Here is a 24,986-nt window from a genome sequence, read left to right as displayed (position 1 = left end):
TGGGCTCATACTTCTTTTTCTCACTGCGAGAGCAGAGAGCACGTATAAAGCTCTTAGCAATGTTACCATGATCTAATAGTGCATTTTCACCTTCATGCCTCACTCACAGCTTGTTACATTTGTTGCTTTACGTTGAAATGTGTCACATAAAAGGGCAGGTGGTATGTTATGATTGAGCCACACATGTATTTTACAGAGTTTGCACCTCGTAACAAAAGGCGACTCCTCAGTTGTGCTGTCGGTGACCTTCTGTACCCCAAAGCAACTACTGGCAAAGCAAAGCAGAGCTGCGGTTCACCTGTTTATGTCACAGGTAAATAATGCCTTTGAAACCCCAGCAGTAAATAAATGATGGCAGCGAGTCAGGGGTCTGTTGATTCAAGTTGAGCATTAGCATTTCTACTCCCTGGTAATGGCTGACCCGCTTTTCCCCTAGTGAGGACTAGCGAGCGTGCCGGCTCGTAGATAACAACCTGTGTTAATGACAGGGAGTCCAGCCAATCCCCCCACTGTGTCTTGGGCTAATCTGCTTTGATTACCTTTGCTACCATCTCTATTATCAACAGATTTCAGTCATCAACAAGGAATTACATTAATGCCACTTCCTGTGACCCAGCTGCACTGAGCATGAGCGTGTGTGTGCGGGTACGTTTGTCAACATGTGTATCCCCTTGGGTGAAAGGTTGGGAGCCAAAGGTTGTGAGAGTGAAGATTTGTAAATGAAGTAACACCCACTGGCCTGACATTAGGTATTTTCTTCTCTGCAGAGAATCGTACGCTGAGCGCAGGCAACTTGCTCAGCCGGAGATCAGCTGGTCCCAGAATACACAGGAATATAAGACACCGCTACAGCTCTCTCAGATCATTTAGTATTATTTGTGCATTTGAGGAAAGATGCAGAGCAGGAAATCTGTGGATGTGTGGCAGGCGGGCACAGACACGTCTCTAGTGGCTATGGGAGAGCGTACCATGAATAAATTTAGCTCTGTCCCCAGGAGATTGCCTTCAATCACGAAGCATAAGGTGTCAATGCGGCGCCCTGTGTGCATGCACCAAATTACCTTCCACCAGATTGCTGAGCTGGGTCTAATAGGAATAGGGGAACAGACTGAAGAGGATGGACTGCTAATTAATCTGGCCAAAGTCAGAGCCCATGTCCTGGGGCTGCTGTCAACTGGTCAAGTTGAGGCCAGGGATGGCTACGCATGCTGTCCAATAAGCAAAAGTATTTACTAGGAGGGGTTTCTAAAACATAAACACACACAAAACCTGCAAGCCGTGTTCAAAAAAACCAAAAAAAATTTAATGACGATGTTGACGTAATCGAATGTTTATGCAGTGCCAAACCCCAGAAGCCCTGTAATGCGGATCTATAATCACCAATGTGTTTGTGTAGCATAACAGCAACGAATGTTTCCAGTAAATTCTATGGTGTACGAACCATAACATTAAAGGCCATATCCAGTATTCAGCACAAGCTGAAATATTAACATGTCAATTTACATACAAATTTTCAGGCATCTAAAAGCGAAAAAACTCTTTCCCAAGCCATTTTCCCATTTTGAATAATAGGTGGCTTTCTCAGATCCAGTTGATTGACTAAACAAAGACATGACTAGTGCATTAAAGCAATTGTTTATTGCCAGTGAATCATGGCATATGTATAATTTTGCTGTAAATGGTTATTAACCGATACAGAAACCATGGATTTGTGTAATAGCTGGTAATCATTCTACCTCAGGATGTGTTTTCTACCTCATACGCAGGGTTAAAGAATTAGAGTGTAGTCAATTACATTTAGCAGGTCACAGAAATTGATTTACTGCCTAAGGAATTTTTTTTTTTTTCCCAGTTGGGCTCTGGCTCTGTGGTGGCATTCTGCTCACATAATCAAGGATGAGCGTTGCCTGTCTACCCAATCTACTACTTGGTCCCACAGGGAAAAATGACTTGCAGCAGGAAAACCTGCATGAATACTAATTCGCCTACTTGGCTTTAACAGCTTTTGCAAGCCAGTCTCATAGGAATTTGTAGAATATGATGCCTTTCCATCTTTCCATATTAATTACCCCAATTGAAAATAGGGAGAGCAAAAGATGGGCATGGAGGACGAGAGTGACAGAGGAAGAGTTACGAGGAAAGAAAGAGAGATGGAATCATGGGAATAGCTCTAAGCAGGGACTCTCTGCTCTTCATTCTAAATGCGGTTAATTATAATGTGATTTGAAGCATCTCGGGCAGAAATCTGGCAATCTAGATTTGGAGCTCTCTGACCAGAGCCCTGGTTTGGGTCTCTTCATTAAAGCTCAACATAGCCGGCCCTTCTCGTGTTCTCAGCTTAAGGATCACAGAAATGGGATCGATGCTGGAATAAAGCTAGGACACAGGAGCGTGTTCAAATGTGCGACACATGAACTCGCAGTCCTGTATTGCCTTTTACAATAACTTTAGCCAATATTGTCACCTGCCAAGGTGTATTTAAAAATCAAATCTTGCAGTTGAATTAAACAGAAAAACGTATTATTTTAATAAAAACTAAATATATATATAAATAATTATAGGATCATTTGCTGTACAGCTGATATATCTTCATGTTTGTGCAGATGTCATTCGGATAGCCAGAAGCAGTCAGCGACAAAACGTCTTTGTAATTCATTTAAATATGCTTTTCTTAGTGGCGCCTACACGAGTGGTAACAAGGTCAGTGCAGTTAAATATGTCCTAGTGGTACACATTTTTAATATCAGTCCTTTCTTCTGTATGAAAAGGATTTGCTCTTTATGATCATGAGAGTAAATTTTTTTAATCCGATGCATACAGCGCATCCTTTTCATATAATGAAAAGTAAGTAATAGTTTTCCTATTACACTGCTATAAACATCAGAGTGAGCTTCATCAACATTTACAGCGTTCAGTTGTGCCCTGCAGCCTGTCACGGCAGATGGCCCCGCCCCTCCCTGTTCTGCCAGACGTTTCTTCCTGACAAAAGGGAGTTTTTCCTTCTCACTGTCACCGATTGCTCACAGGGGGTCCTCAGAAGGTTGGGTGCTATTGAACTGTCTCTACCTTAAAATAAAGTGCCTTGAGTTACTGCTATATAAATAAAATTAAATCGAATTGACAACGAACTCCACATTACTCTCCTGCACTAGTAATTTGCTAGTGTTCAGACAGTGGTAGAAAAGCCATTGTAAAATCAGCAGCATCTTTCCTGTTAAGACTCCTTAGCTCTTCAGTGATGAACACATCGACTGCAGGATCATGTGGTTACACGAAACAGATGGAAACAGAATTGTTTGGATGTTTAGTGGATTTCTGCAGCAATACTCCAGTCACATATTATGAAACTGATGGTTATTGACTGAAGTAAGAGTAGTTACCTAAAATTTGCACATTATTGTGCAAGTAGACACTTTGATTTTAGCAAGTCATGCACAACAACAAAAACATTTAAAACCTAGACTTATTTGAAAATGCCACAAAGATAACATAAAAGGTTCAAAATGTGAAATTGCTAATTATTTGTGGATTTTGTCATCAGTGATGATATCATAAAAACGTTTAGAGAACAGTCATGACTTCCATAGTGTGAGGTTGCACTTCATTAACTTTAATACAGTTTATTGGTAAAAGCACAGGACACCACCACTACAGGTCTTGGGCACCTTGCAGTCACTGAGTCAACCACGAACTCCTGTGCATACTAAAGTATCTGAGATGTGAGGAAATCGGTCCGACAAATAAAGCTTAGACCAAATTGTGAAATGCAGCAGGACAATGATCTCAAGCATGGCAGCAAATCTCCCCAGTCAGAGTCCAGACCTGACTGAGATGCTGTGGTGGGGCTTTAAGAGAGCTGTGCATAAATGAATGGCTCAAGCCTTAATGAAGTGAAGCAACATTTTAAAAAGAGTGGCAGAAGCTCCTTCACAACGATGTGAAACACTGAAATCCCTTCCCCCTGCTGCTAAAGATGCTACAGCAAGCTACAGAATCATGCAGTGCACTTACCTTTACACACACGGCTTCTGCATTTTAAATTTTAGTTAAATAAATAATTGCACAGTGTAAAAGGTCACGTGTTGCTGTTCATATGAAGTTCTAACCCTGATAGGTGTCAGATGACTTTTATTACATCCTGCTACATGAAACCTTGGACGCTGACTGCATAAACAGTTTATCATATGTAACTCTAAACTCACAAATATAATGTCTTTGTTATTTCCAACAACAAATGATAATTTTTCACATGAGGAAGCCAACATGTTGTGTGTACAGGTTGTGAACAGTCTTAGTGCAAGGGACCTCAGTTTTTTTGACACCCACAGAAATGCAGACTGTGATATGTATTCTATGATGCTGTACAGAAAAAAATATATTCTTGTAATGAAAGATCAAAGTCCCGTGGACATGTAACATCCTTCCATAAAGACGGTATCCAGCTGTAGATGGGAGCAACTCTGCGCTTTTATATATGCCCACTGAAATCCTCCCTAAAGCGTCATCATAATAAGGGTTTTAGGCGTCCAAGCTGAACAGATTTTCACTTGGCCCTTTGTGTCAGAGAATCTCACCTGGCCTTTGGAGTGGGGGCAGAGGGGAGCAAACCTTCCTGGCCTGACTATGGAGAGACAGCCTTCCTCTGTAACCCACTCTCATTCACAGACATCATTCATGTGCAAATCATTCTTGGACCTATTGTTCACCCACTGCGCTCTCAGATACTTGCTGAATCAAGTGATAAATGTAATGGCAGGGCTGGAGATATGTTTCATATTGTGAAAAGGTATAATAAGACTTATCGGAGCACTCGCATTTGTTGAAAGAGGGAGAACCAACTTCATGCAACTAGCTGGAACAATAACCAACTTCAATTTCTGAAGAATAATATATTTTTTGTTTTATTTGACACTACAATTGAACACATATATTTAGCCTTCAGTGAAGGCACTACAACTGTAGCACTGTTGTTGCAGTTGTCCAAACTCTTGCCCTGAAAAGGCTACAAATGATCCATTTTAGTATGAAGGATGGACTAACATAAAGCTCCTAGATAAAAACTGTTTTTACAAATATCTGTCAGTCACATTACAATTTAGGCGCTACAGTTTGCTAATCAAGGACAGTTTAAAATACTTTGACCACTTGATTCTACTTTAATATTAGCTGCACTGTTAGAAGAAATTTGGGAACGCCCTACAGACAACACAGGTAATGTGACAAAATTCCCCACTCTGAAATCAGACCTTCAAAAAACATGGACAAACATGCCGAACAGAGGACATGTTGGTGTCACAGCAGGAAGAGCAGTGATGAAATTGATTACATTAAACAACAGCAATTGGTTTTGGTGAGCTAGCTCCGGGGTCCTGCTACACAAGCTAATGTGACTCTCTGTGAAATTGAGCATAAAATCAGTTTTTCCTTCTATGAGAAATCATAACGTCTGTTGTGAAAAATCTAACGTCTGTCACCCTCGTAAGTTAAAGGAATAAGTGATCATTTGCAGGAGTATTACACTGTGAGTATAGGAGAAAGAGATTAAAGTGAAAAGTCCGTCAGTAGTTTGTCTTCCTGTCAGCCTGTGTCCCACAAACCCACTCGAGTAATTTCTCAAGGTGTTGATTCCACAGACTGCCATCCCTATACACCTACAGTGCTAACAGTGGTGTAGAAACGGGCAGTAAATAACAGCCGCCCTTATGCACACCATACCAGTATTTGCAAACTGCATCAACAAAGGCCAATTTAAAGTTGTACTCACGTTATATTCTCATCAACAGCAACAACTGTGATGTAGCTACAGATAAACTGCAGAATTCAAGATGCAGGTAGCAGCAGGGCATTAATCGTGTAACAAAAGCCTCCCAGACACAGGTCTATCAAGCCTTCCTAACAAAATAAACTGTTTTTGTTTCAGCGTTCAAGGGCAAAATCACTAATCCCAGCCAAAGTAAACAGTTTACCAAAAACTGTTGATCAGTGGAGAAGATTGTTTAACGCAATATAATGGTGCCGGATCTCTTTGAAAGAGCCCAAGCCTGTGTAATCAAAAGCAAAGCCTTTTGTCTCTTTAACACACATACCAAAGAAGCTGCCGAAGAGGCCACATCAGAATGAATGAATATTTAATTGAGGCCTATTGAGGCAGAAGATCAAAATGACCTTGCTTTAAATGATTATTCACTGATAAAAATAAAAGTAGGCTAGGACAGAATGGAAGCTGTACACTCAAGAGCCTTTTTCCAACACTGTTCAACAATTGAACATGGAGATCTAGCGCACGAGACAATTTCTCTTATAATGGTGGACAATGACCATATGCAGCCACGAGGTACTGTAGGTTGTGTGTTGAAGTGCAATTACATGATGGCGTCTCCGTTTTTTCTCTTTGTGCACTAGGTTAGTTTGGTTTCTGATAAAGATGAATATACTGGCACCGCTCTCACTCCCCTTTTTACGAACTGCTGTTGTGTAGCTGGCTTGAGATGCGTGGTCCTTGTGTTCGATCGGTACTGCAGTGTTGCTGTCAGGTTACTGCTATTTGTAAATGTAACAAAACTGCATCGTGTCACACTTTAACCTTTCTTGTATATGGTAGCTACAGGGATGCGTAAAGCGTGAGTCACAGTACTCTATATAAAAATATAACGCATCCACACGTTACAAATAGATGTTGTTGTACATGTTGTTGCGCTTGCTTATTTTGTTATTCCGCATTACAAACGGTAAGAAATATTTCTTTGGAAATGAGCTACTACTGATCTTTTGCATTACTACAAATTACTGTTTCACTTTTCAAGCCATTATTGGAAAAAAAAAAGCTCTTGTCTTTAGCCTATGCAGCCGTGGACTTTTTCCACAATGAAAAAAATTCAAGGAAAGAGAAAATTGAAGCGTTCTATAAGTCTGACATTGCTTCACACAGATGTTCTGTTTAGGGTTCCTTGCTTTGACAATTGTGCTTTTTTTTATTTCCATCTGAAAGGAAATGTGCTCGCAGTCAAGCAGTCTCTCTGCCCTTTGGTTTCACATTGAACCAGTGGGAGTAGTTTGATTGCTTATACTTTAGCTGCCATGCTATTACTGTGATCAAGGACAGCTGAGTCTACATTTGATAACTTCACATTTGATAAAGAGACAAAACCTTGAGTTTCTCATTTTATAGAAACACACAAGAAACTGAAGAGTGTAGTCCCACCCATATAGTTTTTCATCAATTCCAATGTCAGTCATGTCAACTCGCACAAGAATCCAAGTCTCACAATCATACTATGAAAACAAAACCGAACGCAGCCACGAGAGCATGAACGCCTCTCAGGACTGTTTTAATATGCCATCTATATAAATAACCATCAATACTGCGGTTAACATGCAATTACAAAACATCGTTATTGTATTTGTTCTTAAAATATGTCATGATTTTAAGGATTGTATGGATTCAGGGACCTCAAAGGAAGATGATTTTTTTTTACATGAATGCTCTAAGTATCGATGTACCATTGCACTTTGAAACTTGTGCATTGTGCGGGCCTCGAGTTTAGCAACTGAATCACTCAAGGTGAAAAATGTGTATTTATGTATCTATTCATAGTTTTCATCACAGGAATTTTAGGAATGCTAAAAGTACGCCTTTCTCCCACTGTCCGCTGGTTATTTTTACTGGGTTTGTTTAGCCAAAGTGGCGGATGGCTGTTAAATTTGATGGGGCCAAATGGCGCGATCCCTCCTTCTACATGACAACACTTGTTATCAACATGACTCATTAAATTCGTACTGAAAATAAGTGATGATTAGAAGAAAGATGTATGTTATTGTTTTAGCGTTGTCTCTACTGCCCCACAACACTGACTACAGTACAATTACCCTGAAACTATAATTACTGGATCATTGCAACGGGAGTTTGGAATTTCTTGCCCTTCAATTCCCAAATGATAGTATTATTGACCAATCACGTCTCAAATGAAAGCAAGCATCTGCATTTTTGTTCACATTCAGCCTGTAAGGAAAGGGATTTCCCTACAAAAGACTTATTCAAAATAATTTAAGTAACTAAGACAGACATTGTTCATCTTTATGCATCATTGCAATAATTTCCATCAGGACAAACACAAAACATAAAACCACCACAGCTCCATCTAATGCCTGAATGTGATCGGGTCAGTCAAGGTGTGAAAAAATCTTAAGTGCAAGATAAAAACATTACCCTTCCTCCCATACCGGTGTGAAAACGCAGGCGCTTTAGAAAGAACGAGCTGAATATTATCACCATCGCCTCTGTGCCACGCACTCGCAGAACTTCTTTATATATTTAAAAAAATAATCTTTCTGTGTTAGTACACATTAGTACAATATAACTCCACTTTCACCATGAGCTATCTGTCGCACACAAGTATCTGTTGACATGCTCCTTAACATGGATATTATGTTGGGGAGCCTTTTTAGCCAACTCCAAATTATTCTGCCAGTCCCTTTCCTGTGGTGGGTCAGGGCTGTCTGAAGCCATTATTGGTAATGAATGTGGAGTCCTACTTTAAAAGGTTCAGGCATGTAAAGTCACCTAAAGCTGACTAATGGAATCCTGCTGACACTGAATGCCAGGGGCTTTTACCACCAACCCAGAATGGTGGTTTTGGAAATTTACACCACAGACATAATGAACTATAAATGTAAACCTTGGAATGTAGCCTCCTACGCAGTAGCTTTGAGATATTAATAGATGCAGAACATGCAATGTGCTGGAAAATCATAAATTGTAGCTCCATTGTGTACTTTCGGCATAAATTCTGCTACTTGTGGCTTATTTACAGAGAAATGTAAACACGTCTTTGCACTTCTGAGGCTTAAGGAAAATTATTAAAGAAGCGCCTGCGAAAATATGTGCAGAGCGTTTGTTAGAGGCTGAAAATATTCAGAGTTTGTTAGTGCTGCAACACTTTGTGCCCTGGGAGATGGGCCTCTTCAGCGGGTTCACAGGTCGCGCAGAAGCGTGCAGAGTGGCCATTGTGCTTTGTCATTTCACAGGTGACTCACATCACTACACTCGAGCATGCTGGAGGTAGAGCACTCGGAGATGCTTGCGGCATTCAAAATGCATGATTTTCAGCCTAGTGCAAACAAATCGCTTTAAAAGATCAGTTTAATCTATTTCGAGCTGTTATTATGAGCTGGGAGAGTTGTTCAGATAAAGAGACTGAAGCAGGGTTAACATCAGTGTGTTGGACAACTCTTCACATACTTTACCCAGCGTGAGAGCTGTCAACTTTATTATTTGTTTTTATGATACAGTGTGCATACGATTTACAATGCAGACCACTAAAATAATGGTCAGCGGGTGAACTACCACGAGTCAATCTGCCGCAGATTTTGCAGTGATATAATATAGTACGTTAAAAAAATATCTCGGTGGAAATATCACTCATAGAAGTCATAAATGCCATCGTTGTTGAAAGGTTGAGGACGCAAGGCTGCTTCAATCTCTGAGTTGCTGTCATCCGATTGACCCCAGAAATCTATACAGAGAGGTACAAAGAACAAAACACAGGATTACATTATTGTTGCAGAATGTTCACTCCAAGCTTCAAATGGACCGTTACTGTCGACATCTTGAGAGTAAGGATTTTATTTCTATACTCTCTTTCTAAGCATTCCAGGAAGCTCACCTTGACAATCTTAACATTCTCCCTTTTACACAGCTTATATACCAATTAGCCGTAACGTTAAAACCGCTGCCAGGTGAGCGTGTCTTTACAACCCATTGGTCTTCTAGGAAAGCTTCATTGCTGACATTCATGTCGACGCTTTTATACTTAAAACTTTACAGACTGAACATGGCTCCGCGGCAAAGCGCTCCCCGACAGCAGCAGCCTCTCCCAGTGCAATAATGCGCATCGAGCACCGATGGGACAAAGGTGTTACGGTGACAGAAGGGGGTCTGCACGTAATTCTAGTCAGGTGGTTTTAATGCTGCAGCTCATCAGTGTATGTATTTAATGTAGGTCTTTTGTGCTTGGAGAATTTTGGGTCTGATCACAGCTCTACATGTACAAAAATAACCCAACCAATGACTAATTAATAAAAAAATTCTGAGCTTGGCCAATAACAATCCAAACTGTACTTCATTTCAAATGAGGACAATTTCCCCTTCATGATCATCTCGTTATGCATCTTTGGCCCTAGAGCTGTGCACTGTGAATTCCCTAGGATCAGTTTGTCAGTGTTGAGTCCCACGCTGAGACAACTCAGGAACATTTAACCAAAACCTGCACTGTGATACCTTTGTTTCCAAGCATCTGAAGCACTGAAAATAGGGAGAGGTCTCCTTTGCTCCACTGACACAATTCTCTCAAGTCATCAGCTCTTCTCCCCAGATTTGCCTCCCTGCAATTTGTTTAATTCCCCAAATTTGAAAATCAAGTTAAAGCACTGCCGATTTAACACAGTGGAGAAGATCCAGCTCATGCTGCAAATGGAGACAGTCGCTTCAATGAAATCAAATGTAGCAGCACTGATTAAGATGGCCTGGTGCTCCATGGAACTTTCTGATTGCAGCTCGTATCATAACATTGAGCAGGCGTTTTGCTATTGTAGAGTCAGCAATGTTCTCTCTGCTTATTATTTAGAGCAGTACCTTAAATGCCTCAAAGTTCAGGGCTTTTGTTTAAGTTGACAAAGACACAGGATGTCCCCTAAAATAAAAGCATTTTAGCTTTTTTATTAATCGAGTTGGTAGCGCTTGCTTCAAATTAATCTTTTAGCAACCTGACTTGGCTTCATGGTCACATTTTATACAGACATCCTCAAAAAGGTACAGCTGCATTTACAGAGAAATTTAATCAAATAGATGGTATTTTTATGAAGCTTAAATTTATGAATAATTGCATAGATGTAAACACATGGATCTCTCTATGGTGATCCATTTGGTGTCATTAACCTCTTTTTGACACTGTGTGTTTTCACTTAAATGAAATAATTTAGTGTACACTCACCTTTTGACTGTAGCGTAGAATGAGCCTTTGAGCTAGCCTTCTCTCTCCTGGAAACACAAAGATAGTTAATAGCCTTGTGAAGTTGTGACCCCAGGCTCTCTTTGAGAGAGATTTACTTTTTGATGAAAAATGAAGAGAAAACTTTAACATGACTTTAAAACCAAATACTGCAAGTGAAATACGTCAATTCAGATATCAGTCTTTGTAATCAGGTTACGGACTACACACAAACTAACCAAAGCAGTACAATAGAATAAAAAAAATCTTTGTAAAAAAGCATCCATTTAACTTTGGTGATATTTAGTGGCTTGACTCAGACAGTGCACTTGTGAGAACTTCCTTGACTCCTATTGTAGGCGCTTGTGATTTTGCTATGTGATTGTTCATTCACATATTTGGCATTTTGTGTATAAAGTCACAAAGGTAAAAAAAATCTTGTCTGAGTATAATAAAACACAGACAAATAAATCTGGCATACGTACAACAACCAAAGCAGACTTACGTGAAGACGCCTAATTAATTCCAAAAGATGATATTTAATGGCTAGAACCATCGTGGCAAAGGGAACTTCCTTGACTCCTGTGTAATTGTGCCGAAGGACTTCCACAAGGCCCTCTTTATTCAAAAATAGTCCAAAGACAGGGTTGCCAGGTTCCCATAGCTCTGCTGATATCGCTATGTAAATGTGTGACCTCCGAAAAGGCTTTGATCTGCCTCGATGCATATGCAATAAGGCCCCCTGTTCCACTTTTAAAGGCCTCCTCTTTAATTTACATCATCACAGAGCCTATTCAAAACCCCACAATGTATCCTCCTCATCGCCCAGGTTAGCATACATATCCATACTGCTTATTTGTTTGGGTCTCCTATATTTGAATTCTTTCTTATAAAGAAAAAAAGTGATGCAGAGTTTCAAACAGATGAAAAATCTGGTCCGCTTTTCCATCTGCATCAATTCAAACCCATGACCTCTTTGATTGTCACCCTCTCAATCACCCTCATCTCCTCATCACTCCCTCTTGGCACATGTGACTGTACATTGAGTATAAGGACCAAATTACTCTGGCTGCGTTCCAGTTGCTATTTTCTAAACTTAAGACCGAATGAGAGAACAAAGACGCACCTCCCATTCCTAACTGTGAGCAGATTGCTCTGTGCTACAAGCTATATACCGCAGAGCCAGTCTAATTACTAGCATATAACCTTTACATTCATATGCTGATAGGACTTCCTACAGAACGTTTGGACGACTCGTGCATCTGTTCAGAGAGAATACTGGCACTTAAAACGCAATAAAATCAAAGCAGGGAAGCAGTAAGGAAAGCAGTGGGGGGAGAAAACAAAAGCTATGGCCCGAGAGCAGATAATCAGCCTGCTTGCAAGCTGATGGTGAACTGAATGTAAGGGCTGTGGATTTCCAAAATGTGCTTATTCGTGTAGAAATATCTCACTAAATACACACATTTATGTAAATAAAGATCAGTGCAGATTTAATTTTTTATGTGGCTTAAATCTAAAGTGCTATTATTGATTTTTAATATATCCTCAAACAGTATTTAACCTATGATGAAACTGTGTTATATACTGGCTTGTCTGACCATGCTAATAGAAGAACTGCATCGATAAATTAATTTGTTTTAATGTGTGTTTAACACATAAACATCTTCTGTCTGTATGGTGCATAAAATGAAAAACCTGCGTTATTTGGAGAGAACAGGATTTATTTTCCTTTGTCTGCGCTACAGCACAAAAATCATGATGGACACAATGAGGAAATCCAAGTGTTATCACGATTCAGCTTTCTAAACTGAATAAAGTAAAAACATTAAACTACGGCGAATAGTGTATCCATTTACAACTGTTAGGCAACAGATCCCAGCCAGACCCTGCAGCAGCAAAAATACAGCAATAATCTATACCATTACTTCCTCTCCTTTGCCACAATAATAGCTGTTACAGCGAGTAAATTGGGCTTTTCTTTTCTCGAACTTCCCCTCGGGATGGGAATGGCCTATCAGCTGTTCCACTTCAGTGAGGGACAGGACTGATTTCAAGACGGGGCTATTACCATAGAGAGCCCAGCCTGGATCTGACCTCACCAATCTAATATTCAGTTTCCATAAACATTTATGCCAGTTCATCTTCTGCTGAGTTTCCCTTAATTGAGGCAATGATCTGAATATGTAAGACTGAGCTGGCCAGTGTTTTACAAGCTCTGCCACACAGAGGTGAATGTAATGTGTAAAATGATGCAAATTACAGCTATTGTAATGTTCTTTTTTCAACCCCTCACTCATTTGCTTTTCATGGCCTTTGCAGTTGTTTCATATTGTTGTTTATCTCATGTTTTAACAGGTTTTTTGTCTACTCTGCATTAGAGTTCAACATAACTTTTAAAATTTATGAGCTTTATACATATTTGACACGCGTAAGTATTTCTCTCTATTTCTCTTCTTGTTTATTTTGTTTTATTGTTAAGTAAAACACTCTTGTTTTTCAACTTATGATAAATTTACACGTGTGTGTGTGTGTGTGTGTATTATTACATTTTTATATTTTGCGTTATGACAATACATTGTCTGTCATTACAATACCAAGGTAATGACAATGTGTGAAATATAAAATCTGATAAATATAAAATTTTAAATCATGTAAGAACAGAAGTTGGTATCATCAGCTGGAAATGACACACTTTAAGATGAACACAATCTGTCGATGGCAGAGGCTTCAAAGACTATTCTTTACATTTTGCTCTTTGTGCCATTTTACTGCTTTACTGTTGTGTGCTGTATTAGCCTGTGGTAGTAGTTCAGCAAGTAAGTATCTAGTCTTATACCACACACATACAAAAAAGCTACTGCTTTAGCTCTGGGCATAAAAACCACGTTCATGCTCCAGAGCTAAAGGAGCGCAGAAATGAACAAAAGCTACAGTCGCACAATAACTCAAGTAGGTTGACTATAGTATGCACTTTAAAATAACAAAACCTTTATTATAGTTAGATGGCAATACATCAGTTCCTCTAGTATAAGGATACAAACTATCTTCAGACTGTAGTAGTTTTGTGAGCTGCAGCTAAAAAAGAAAAAAAAAAGTCTCTTTGAAACCGCTGAGGCTGTATTTCACTTATGACCCAACAGTCACATTCGGGAATGTGAGGACTACTGGAAGAAATTATGCTTAGCAAGAATTTAATACTGCTGCTGATGGCTAGAAAATTGCTTTTATTTACTCCGTCTTTTTTAAGCTCGCCACCCACACACACACACACACACACACCGTAATAACACAATAGCACTTTTGTGCAAGGACAATCATGTTACCACATATTTTACATGCAGAAACTGGATTAGTGAAATTGAATAATGAAAAAAAAAATTGGCACACTTCTTGTGGATTAACACAGTGATTCACTTATGTGAGAGTACCTGGGATTTCTGCAACTGTGTTTTAAATAATTCTCTGCTGTGTTTTTGTAAAAATCCTACGTTTGACTCTGTGAGCACCATCTCGATCCAGTTTTATGGAATATTTCTCATTTGGTATTTTCTTGAGAAACAAATAAAAACTACTAATACATTTTTTTATTTTTTATTTTATTTTTTTTAAACACAGTTAAGTTGTTATATGAGAGAAAGTTAAATATGACCTATTATGCTAAAACGTGTTCATGTGCAACAGTTAAATCTGGACAGAACAGAAAAAAAAGCAAAATCACACGTTTTAACTCGACATAGAACAGACTGTCATACAAATTTACAATTTAAGGTCATGTTCATGCTAGAGTCATGAGACTAAATCCATGTTCTTGGACACATTTAAGATTTTTTTTCATGCATTGTCCTAGAGTTACATTAGGGGAAAATGAATACTGTAAGAGGAAATAATGCTTACCAAGCATTTAGCACAGCCTTGCCAGCAGCTAGAAAACTGCTTTTATTTACCCTGGCTTTTTTTTTTATAAGCTTCTGCCACCCACACACAAATGCTAATAGCACAATAGCACTTTTGCGCGGCTGTGCTTGTCTAAAGGTAAAGGGAGACCCATCACCTCATCATTCCCATCAACTCCTACTCCCATCCCAGCTATGACCCTGCAGAAACATTGTTTAGGCTCCGTTTAGATGTACTCTAACAGGCCTGAATGGTAGCAGGATATAGCCCTCAGTGGGGGCAAACAGTGAGAGGCAACTGTGAGTGCACTGTGAGTGGGCGCTCTCTAACATGTGAGTGCTCTCTGCTGGCAATGAGTAAGTACTGCAACTCAGAGAAAGAGGCACTGGGCCAATGATTTCAACACAGCGGGCTCTCGTCCTGACTGGTGGCAGTCTAGTGGAGACAGCCAGTGTGAGGGATGGATGAAGGACAGATCAGGTTACACCTTTTTAACGCCTCATCTAAGCGAGGGTGGACTGAAATTTGCAGGCTGTCCGACACACAAATTGCAATAATGTAGAGAAAACAGGAAAATAAAGCAGCACCAGAAACATCTGAATAAATTAATCCAAGCTGCTCTGAACAATAACAACACGGGTCACAGTGAGAAAAACACACGTGCCGTCTTTGGCTTTAAAGTTTTGCGTCAACCTAAACGAATCCCAAAGTTAAATAAAGTGATCACAAATAAAATGTGAAAACACAGAAACAGAAAATGCCTGAAAGACAGCTTCTTTTATAAAAGAGCAATCGGGCATTCATCTGTTTCAGAGAGCCAGTGCAGCACAGTGACCTCCTCTGGCTGGAGTCTCTAAATGCTGCCTTTATCTATTCATGGTTGTTTGTGGTAGTGGAGTGGTGGGGGTGGGGTGGGCTGGGTGCAGCTAACATACTGTCAAATGTTTATGCACAGAAAAACAACTTTGGTGCCTGACGTTATAAAAACATTTAGAAGAACAGATGCAGTATGGGTAAAAGGCAGCTCGGTCTCACACGGCCAACTATTCTGCTGTCTTTGTGCTCCTCATGTCACTTTTGGTTTCTGGATTTGCGATTTTCCACCTATTAATACTTCTTTGTCTCTCTCTCCCCCTCTATGTCCTGCTCTCTCTTTTACGTGTCCTCCCCCTTCTCTCAGCTCTGGTCCCTCTCACCCCTCCATCTCTCCTCCCAGTGAATTGTGACATGTTCACATAGCCTCCCCATATGTGTGTGTGGGAGAGAAAGACACACACACACACACACACACACAGCTTCTGATTTTGACACACTGAATGATCTGAGGTCGAATGCTTGAGCACATCCTGTTGTCCAAAGCAAAGCTGTAAACCACTAATTGTTGAGTCAAGGTTTTTGTCAAGCAGGCACTAGGCACAACAATCATCACCTCGTCTGATGGCTGCAGATTTTGTTTTGTGTGTCTGTGCACATGTGCTCGAGCATCCCCCCCCCCCCAACGTCTCTGGATCAAAAATGGGGGTACGCGATGGAGCGGGGAGGCATAAAAAAGGTATTAAAAACCCCAAAATAAAAACAAGAAAGGAGTGCCATCTGAAATGCCTACAGTAGAAAGGAGCACAATGTTTCTTTGCACGAGAGGAAGCAGTGGCATGCACTCGCATACAAAGGGGAACAAGTGGTCTTTACATGGAGTGCAGCTGCTTATTAAGACTCACTCCTTCGTGCATTATTCCTTTCATCCCCACTCAACCACAAAGTGATTTTACTTTGCTACTCACAAAGACAGCAAAAGATTTCTAATGGACAAATCCTTCATAAATGTTGCAGATCAGTCGCTTCCCGGCGAGTTATAATACAATAAACAGAACATTCCATAAAAGTATCTAACTGAAAAACACTGTGTGGGAGAGAGCAAGGAAAAGAGAGACACTGGAAAGAAAAAGAATATGAAAGAGCCCAATTCTCTCCAACTTCATAATAGTGAAATGAGCACATATAAATGTGTTAAGAGTATCTCTTTGCATCTTGTATAGACTGCATGTATTTAATCTGTAAAGCTTATTAAGACCCCAGTCATTGCTATGCAAAGCAGCACCCAGTGCTTTTCTCTCGCTTTTCAGCTGAGTGCAGTGTTTGGCCAATAGCACTGGCCCCCCGCCTCTCATTCTGCATTCATAACATGCAACATTTGCACAATGTATCTCTCAAAGGCCCTGAATAGAAGGCCTTAATACTCATGTAAACAACTGCAAACCAATTACTTAATGAATCAGGCCCACACATAATGAGAAGCCTCACAAAGGGCTATAAATGCATTTTTTGCACCAAAGCCTCTGCTTTAAACTACAATCCCTCTGCTGTAGTCTAGGCTTAACTGGCAAATCATAATTATTGTCTAAGACAACAGAGAGGAAGCCATTTTTTTTTATTTCGAGTCCAGCTCCATCCTCCTTTTGAAGTCACTCATCAGCTCGCTGACAAAATAAAGCAAATAATTAACACAGACAGGGGAGAGGAAAACACAGGAAGACGGTGAGGAAGAGGGGCAAACAGATAGAAAAAGGGTAAGAGAGAGAGCGAGATGCAAAGAGAAAGGAGGAGGAAAATGGGGCAATGTTACGCCTCTGCTTAAGCACAGGGCTTCCAGACCACTTGTGGAAGCAATAAAGCGCAAGAAGTGACTGTTGTAAGTGGAATGCTTACATCTAAGCGTTGAGGGAGAAATGGAGGAATTGCTGTATCAGAGCGGCAGCAGGTAAAAACAAGTTACAATAAAGTCCTTTAAGATACTGCTTTAAATTACATTTCGGATGAAACTTGTTCTGGAAATGCACAACAAAAGGCAAAAACACAGTCCTCCCAAATAAAGAGATTGGTGTTGGGTCAAAATGAACATTAAAATGAAACAAATATTGTATGAAAATCCAACAGTCCCAACATCTGTCATTTACTTCACTAAGTTTATTTGTGACTAAACCCTCTCCACATCCAACCGGCCATCTCCTCCAGCATCCTCTGCACTGTATTGCCTCCCTTCCCCACTGTGTCCAAGCATCAGGGATTTATCTATTTTTAAGAACTACAGAAGACAATATAAAACTCATCAGTCTACTAATAAGAGACATATTGTTCAAAACTGCCTGAAAGGGTTATTAAAAAGTATATATGTTGTAAATGGACATAAATAAAACTGAACTGAGCAGGGCAAATGTTATGATGTAATATTTTACTTTATTATTACTTTACCTACATTATTTACTTAATATGGACTAATTACAGCATCATCTATGCACGAGCTGTTTTATCTCAGTCTGATCTCTTACCTGGATCCCTACATAGAGGAATCCAACCTGTTCCATAAATATCACTGCTTTACAATTAAAGTTCTTTTATCAGTAAATGTCTATTCAGGGCATTTTATACTTAGGACCCACAGCCACTCCGAGTATGACCAAAGACGTGCTTGGTGCTTCCTTCCAAACTCCAGTTGGAATAAAGTGTTGGCCATGCATAACTACCCGTTTTTCCAATTTCTCTTATGTACACAACTTGTGTCTCATAACTCCTCGTGGCATTTTGTTTTTCAGTCTAATTTCTGTTCTGCAAATTTTGTTTAATCACAGATATTGCAGGCTTCCCATGCACATTAATGACAGGGAGATGGGCACCATCTGAGAGGGTCTGGGCCCAAAATTGGCTCATGTTTATTAAAGAGGTTGGTCACCCGGGCTGGTAGTGGCAGACATCAGCAGCTATGAGGACCACAATAGAGCCAGGCCATTAGACCCTTCCCTGGGCTAATAGGCAGACTGGGAGCGCCTGCTTGCCAGGCCAGGGAGATACAGACTTCAGCCCTTGTGTCAGCATGGTGCCCAGTAATCACATGAAATCAGAGAAGATTATTCCTCATAACGTTTACCCAGCCATTACTAGAGCCCAAATGGTTTGCAGTGAAGAGGTGCTCTGAGGACCTGACATGCAATTGCAGATTTGATGAAGTCGTGTTGATATTCAAATGTAACCGTGGCGGTGTTAGTTTCCACTGAGCTATTTATCATTAGATGTTCTTTTCTTAACCACTTAGAGCTCTGATTTGACCAGCCTAAAAATGTTTCAAGGGTGAAAAATGAAAGGACATTTGTCCTTGTCAACACTCGAGCTGGCGTCTTCCAAAAGCGTTGTCCCCGATTCTCTTCTTGACGTGATATGTTTGCATTTTGACAACTAGCCTGAAGACAGTTTAGGGCTCCAATTTATTTTTGTGGTAGCCGATCTGCTTTTGAATTCTAAAACCTGGTTGAACCCAGCAAACAGTGAGTAAGAGGGGGCTTTAGGGACCTTTTGTCTTTGTAAGCGAGTTAATGGGTGGCACCCCCTTGATCTTATGGAAATGAACAGGGAATTATGAGAGCAGCCATGCAAATGTACATCAACCACTTTGGTGTCTGGTGGCCCATTTCGTGTGGCCCGTTGAATAATAACAATGTTCTTACCGAGGGTAAGGGTCTTGATGTGAGGAGCTTTTGGCCCTCCGCAGGTCCTCTTCATGGCCATGATTTATTCCTTAAAAGAGCAAACAGGGCTGGATGAAACCATTTGATTTCTTGATTGATCTCATCACAAGCTAATTTACCTTGTATACTTGTATAGAAACATGTAAGGCTAATAGCAGTTTCTCAGCCTTGGTCCTGGTGTCTGCCCTGCTATGAGTACAGTGAATTTGTATTCAAAGAATATTTTTTTAATAATCCAGTTGGAAGTTCTTGCATGCACTCTGAATATGACGCATATCACAAATCATGTGATAACTAAAATCTATGATATGTTTTGTGGAGTTAAAATGGGATAAAAATGGGATTTGTTGAACCTTCACTGAGCAGAAATGTGAGCATGTCCACGTATTTCCTTGGTAACCAATGATTAGGCTCCAGTTGTTCCCTACTTGACTGGAAGAGTGGACCACATCCCTTACCTGAGAGGCTATCCTCCTCCTCCTCTTCAGAACTCTGCCGCCTTTCCATCATGGCTGATTGTTTAAGTAACTGATATGCTTTTGTCTCTATTTAGGGACACACGTGGACGCACACAGGCACAAACACACACACACAAAGTCACGGTCAAATATTTGCTTAAAACCCAGGTTTCCAACTTTCACAGGTTTCTGTGTTTGATGAGACAACACGCTTCAGTGGCTCAGGTTTTTTTTTTGTTTTTTTGGTTTCATCACTTAACAGAGTGGGTGAGAAACACTCTGCTCATTCAGCTAAACTGTTGATTCAAGCCTACAGTATGCAGCGACAGTTTCCATGAGACAGCAATCAGCATCTCACATTATCTCAGCATCCCCTACCACGAAGGGAATGATTGATTTTGTGTTTTAAAAAAATAAAAGAAACACTTGTAATTACTTTCCGTGACACTAAAAACAGTATCATATTTGAGTGGAGCAGAGAGACTGAGCTGACAAAAATCAACAGAGCAGAAGTACATAATAAATGGGCTGTTATCTCACTGATGTTACAAAAAGTACACATTCAAAAAAAGAATATGAAAGGCAGAGCAAAATTGTGATCTTCTGTGACCAAGTCCTAACAGTTTCAACTGGGATTCACAATAAAAACATAGCTTTTAATCATCGTTGAAAGCCTTACCATGTTTACAGTGCATTCCAATCTCCACTGTTATTTCACCCACAGCACTTCATACAGCCACTGCTTTTACACGTAGTCTAAAAAAACCCCAGCAGGTCCACAGGCGTGCATGTTTTGGCAATTACTATCAGTTCCAAGGTCACCGTATTTGATTGTGACATTGATGTCGCTCAGCACAGCAAAATCCTTTCCTTGCAAAATCTTTAGTCAAGTTTTTTTTTAGCTGGTTATGTCTCTTTTGATTAAGTGTAGCGATTGGAAACTGGACTCATTTTGCTGGCTGTGCACCTTAGGGATGCGGACACATGAAAAACCCAGTAGGAAATCTGATAGCCAAGGGTAATATAGGATTGCTTTACATTTCAGAGGTGCAGCTGAGGGATGGGCACACCAACTGCTTCCAGGATGCCGTCACATCTAGTATTTTAAGTCCAGCCTTGCCGGAGCATTGTTTAGAAGATAATGAGAACCGATGACAGATCTTTTGCGCTTCCCACCCTGGCGCCCTGACAATTAAAGCGGCCGCATTATGCTGGGGCAGTGAATTATCAATTTTGCTAGAATGCCTCAGACCGGGCTGAAAACACAGCTAGTGTTTTCTCGGAGATAATTAGAGAGAACTAGCGCAGCTCTTCAGGTGGGACTTTGACCCTGGATTCACCTTGATCATCCTGCCTCAGCCATTGTGTAAAAGAGCCCATTATTCACTGCAGTGGGAAGAAAACAAACCACAACATAAGGACAGTGTGAATGCTGGGGCACCGGCAATGCCTTTTTACCTCTAATAGGACCACTTTCCACAGGGCTTTCGTCCTGGCTGTCCTCTTCAGCACTTTGTAGTTCTGTAAGAAAGGGAAGCGCATAGTGAGAAGCAATGGCAGGGAAGAAGGGAGTCTAGGGATAGAAATGGGAATGGGGGGGTCTTTCTTTAGCTCTGAAAGGATGGCTGTATGAAAACTGCGCTGTGAGGGATTTATAAAAAAAAAAAAGCTCTATGGTGAAATTGATTTCTTTCATGAAAGGGAAGTTTTAGTTCTCTGCAGAGTTGGTCTCCCCAAAAAAAGTCTATATTTCTTCCAGTTAATGGTCTTGTTACATATTACTGCACAATGACTTATCACAGCGTGGAATCACAAAAATCCATGCTGGATATTTTGTTAAAACACAAACCCATATTAATGTTATTAACATATTAACGTCATTAGCATCATTTTCATAATTAGAATTGATCATGCCTGGTGATATTACACCAATCATCTTCAGTGACCTTGGATCCGTTGCTTCTGTACGGGCCTGGCAGGCTTCGCATCCCCATCAGCCAGGAGAGAAGGAGGACCACATAAAGAAGATAAGTCACTCTCGTCCTCTGCTGAGGGGCACTCCTCACTGGACCGGGACAGAAGTGTCCTCAGCAGCACTTTGGCCTGCGAGCAGCACAAATTAAAACCACACTCTTAATTGTTCTCATTTTGTGAAGGAAGTGTCAAATTGAACTCTCGCCGATTAGGCAAGTCATTTACTTTGGCCATGGCTGCTCGCACAGAGGTGCAGCTGTAATGCGTGTTCAAACGCCAAGAGAAAATAACTTGAAATTGTCTCACTCGTTTAACTCAAAAAAGATGATTTCGCACACTTTCGCTCCCGCTCTCCCTCTCAATCACACTTTTTTCCTCTCACTCTCTCTTTTCATCCATGAGATTAGAGAACTGCCTAAAGAATGCAATCACCCCGGTGTTAATGTGCAACACGTCCCAGATATCTTCCCTCTTGGCTGAGAGGATTGAGACAAACTACTCTCTTCCTCCCACTCTGCTCATTTTTATCTCTGTGGAGATGAGGATACACAATTAAGAGGAGCTGTTCCAGGAGATGGGGAGCAGTGAGATGCCACACACCGATTTCCTTTCTCTCCTTCTTCCCTCCCCCGTATCAAATCCTGCCATCACCATTTCTCCTTTGTGATCAAAGACTGCCTCTCAGCCTCAGATGGCCATTTGCAACTTTTAATGAGCGCTAATATGGAGGGGATGATCAGGAGGATTTTGACAGTGACAAACTTTAAGTGCATTGTAAGTTGTTATCAGTAGGTCACAGTTATGACTGACAATGTACGCGCTTTCATTTGCAGAGAGCAGAAGAGACACAAACACACGACAATCTGAGTTTGCCACTTGGTATTTGATGCTGCTGCACAATAAAAACTGTCTTGATCCTTGTCCCCGATATCCCTCTTTGTTCCTTTTTTTAGATTTAGTCAAATGTACCGTGGGTTGAGGGCTCTCGCAGACCCACTGCATTTTAAATATCAATGAATGCAACTGTTAGCACTTGAATATTCAAAGGGCCTCTTTGAGTGTGTGCATGCGAGCTGCATGCTCCCATTTGTCAGAGTAGCCAGGCTGTGTGGCAAGATGTGAATGGAAATTTCTGTTTTCTCTTGTGTGTGGAGAGTAAGCTGTTGTGTGAGAGGACAGAGAGGAGAGAGACGGAGAAATGGGAGGACGAGACTGAGAAATAGATGGAGATGGAGTGAGGACGCTGAAGAGAAAGAAAGATTTCCACTCAGGCTTTTCCTCGTGTGCTTGGATACAATGATTTCGATGGCAGCACCCCTCTTCCTTTTGTCAGTGCATACTTTTAAGAGGCTGCACAGTCTCCCTCTTTGCTTCTTTCACTGCGTCAGCAATACTACAGCCACAAGAACCCGCATAACATCAATCCACAAAAATTAATAAGACAAAAACCTGCATGTGTAGATAATCACTCTGGCAGCCAGATAGTGGGTCTGCTGACATGTCTCTTGACATCATCGTTGAGCTCTGAGTGGGAATATTCTTTGTCATTTCTTTCTTTGTTTAATTGAGCATGATCCACAAGGTCAATGAGTGGGAAATTTAAAATAATCCCATTGAGTAGAAGGTCCAAATGGCTCCCTCGTTCAATCAGACCCAACTGACGGCTATACTTTTGGCTAATACTAAATTAAAAGCAAGTGTTTCTCAGATGAATACACCACATGAGATGAAAGAAGCCAAGCTGAGGCTGTAATTTGCGATTACGACATGGGTCAGGGTTTCCCTTCTGTCTAGGTCAATGTGTGGAGCAATCTGATGAGCAGGAGGCCAGGGCTTAGTTTCCAGCACGAGACACAAAGAGGGCATTTAGCAGTAACTGCACTTCTCTTCAAAAAACACGCAAAGGAACAAGCAGAGAAACAAAAACACTCGCTCATTTGGAAAGAAGAGGGAAAAAAGGGGGCCATATTTCTGTGCAGATATCAGCGCGCTTTTGGGATGCAAGTGTGTGACCTCCTGTTTGTGTTTGTGTGCGTGCTGCTGGAGTGGATGTGCCTTCGACGCTACCTGGTGGCTGTAGGTGGCATGACGGCTGAGCAGCAGCGGCGTGAACAGTTGGACCAAGCGCTCAGTGCTGAGGACGCGGCGCTCCTTGAGCACAAGGGCGTGCTTGAACCAGCGATCCCACAGCCGAGCAGCATTAGGAGGGAGGCTGGTGCTGCGGTGAGGATGGGGGTGGGATTAGACGGAGAGAAATAGCGGCTTTGTTATTGAGCACACAGCAGGAAATATGAGCATAAATCATAATTATACCCGCACAAAGTAAAAGATAATTAGATAATCAAGAAAAGTGAAGAAGCTGAAAAATTTGGAACACCTCCAGTATAAAACATTTCTCAGAGCTCTTCTTTTAAGCAGCCTCTTTAGAAAGGGTGTTATCCTAAAACAACTCAGAGGCTATGGATTATTAATGAATTCCAGTTAACACTGAATAGACACAGACAGCAAAATTGATTCAGGTTGAAAAACTGAATAAAAGGTCGAGGTCAGCCAGTAGGGATCTCCAGAGGAAAGAGGGGGGACACTGCTAGATGTGCTCCTTTGAATTGACTATATAGCAGGAAAGGTCTCAGTGAAATCAATAGAGTAGTGAAGCAGAGCATGGATTTAGCTCAGAGTATAACTACTCATTATCCAAAGGACTGGAAGTCGCAGATAGGGCATTTTAATTTACTCATGACATTCACCCACGCAGTGCTACTGTGTGAGGTGACACCAAAGATGACCTTTTACATTTGTGGACAAGGGAGACTGTATCAAATAGTAGCATGAAATCTCTCTGACTGCTGTAAGTGCATGACCCTCCCCACAGTCTAGTGAAGGAAAAAAATAATAATAATAACATAAAATCAAATGCACACACAACTATCCACGCGTACTGTACGGTGGTTCACTTTCCTGAAGAAAAGAAGACAAATATCTATTGAACTCTGCAGCTTTTAGAGCACTGATATTTCTGCTCTGAATGACTCCATTATTGAGGTGGTACAAGTAGATAATCACGCAACACCCAAAATATCACCAACATTTTATCATACATTTATATATAAACAGCAACAATGCAAACGCTTACATAACATGTATATACACATAAT

At 40.8% G+C, this 24,986-nt stretch overlaps 1 protein-coding gene across 6 annotated transcripts in view; it reads right to left on the bottom strand.

The window, feature by feature from the left end:
* The window catches only part of kiz (kizuna centrosomal protein), a 66,674-nt gene that overhangs the window by 33,117 nt on the left and 8,571 nt on the right, over positions 1–24,986 (bottom strand). Inside the window, exons 9-15 of one of the 6 annotated variants that reach the window (XM_005477644.3) lie at positions 23,899–24,049; positions 21,804–21,960; positions 21,316–21,378; positions 19,858–19,944; positions 19,379–19,448; positions 10,989–11,035; positions 9,205–9,512 (exon numbers count right to left, since the gene is read on the bottom strand). In XM_005477644.3, the coding sequence (XP_005477701.1) occupies positions 9,415–9,512; positions 10,989–11,035; positions 19,379–19,448; positions 19,858–19,944; positions 21,316–21,378; positions 21,804–21,960; positions 23,899–24,049 (673 nt within the window). In that variant the 3' untranslated portion in view covers positions 9,205–9,414. Of the gene's footprint in view, positions 1–9,204; positions 9,513–10,988; positions 11,036–13,954; positions 17,360–17,387; positions 17,965–19,377; positions 19,449–19,857; positions 19,945–21,315; positions 21,379–21,803; positions 21,961–23,898; positions 24,050–24,986 lie in introns of those variants that run through there. The other 5 variants (XM_005477645.4, XM_005477646.4, XM_025900999.1 and 2 more) reach the window with 5 other exon arrangements.

Source organism: Oreochromis niloticus, linkage group LG19 (genome assembly GCF_001858045.2).
Source record: "Oreochromis niloticus isolate F11D_XX linkage group LG19, O_niloticus_UMD_NMBU, whole genome shotgun sequence".
NCBI lineage: Eukaryota > Metazoa > Chordata > Actinopteri > Cichliformes > Cichlidae > Oreochromis > Oreochromis niloticus.
Note: the sequence above shows the minus strand (reverse complement) of the source record. Positions and strands in the feature narration are given on the sequence as shown.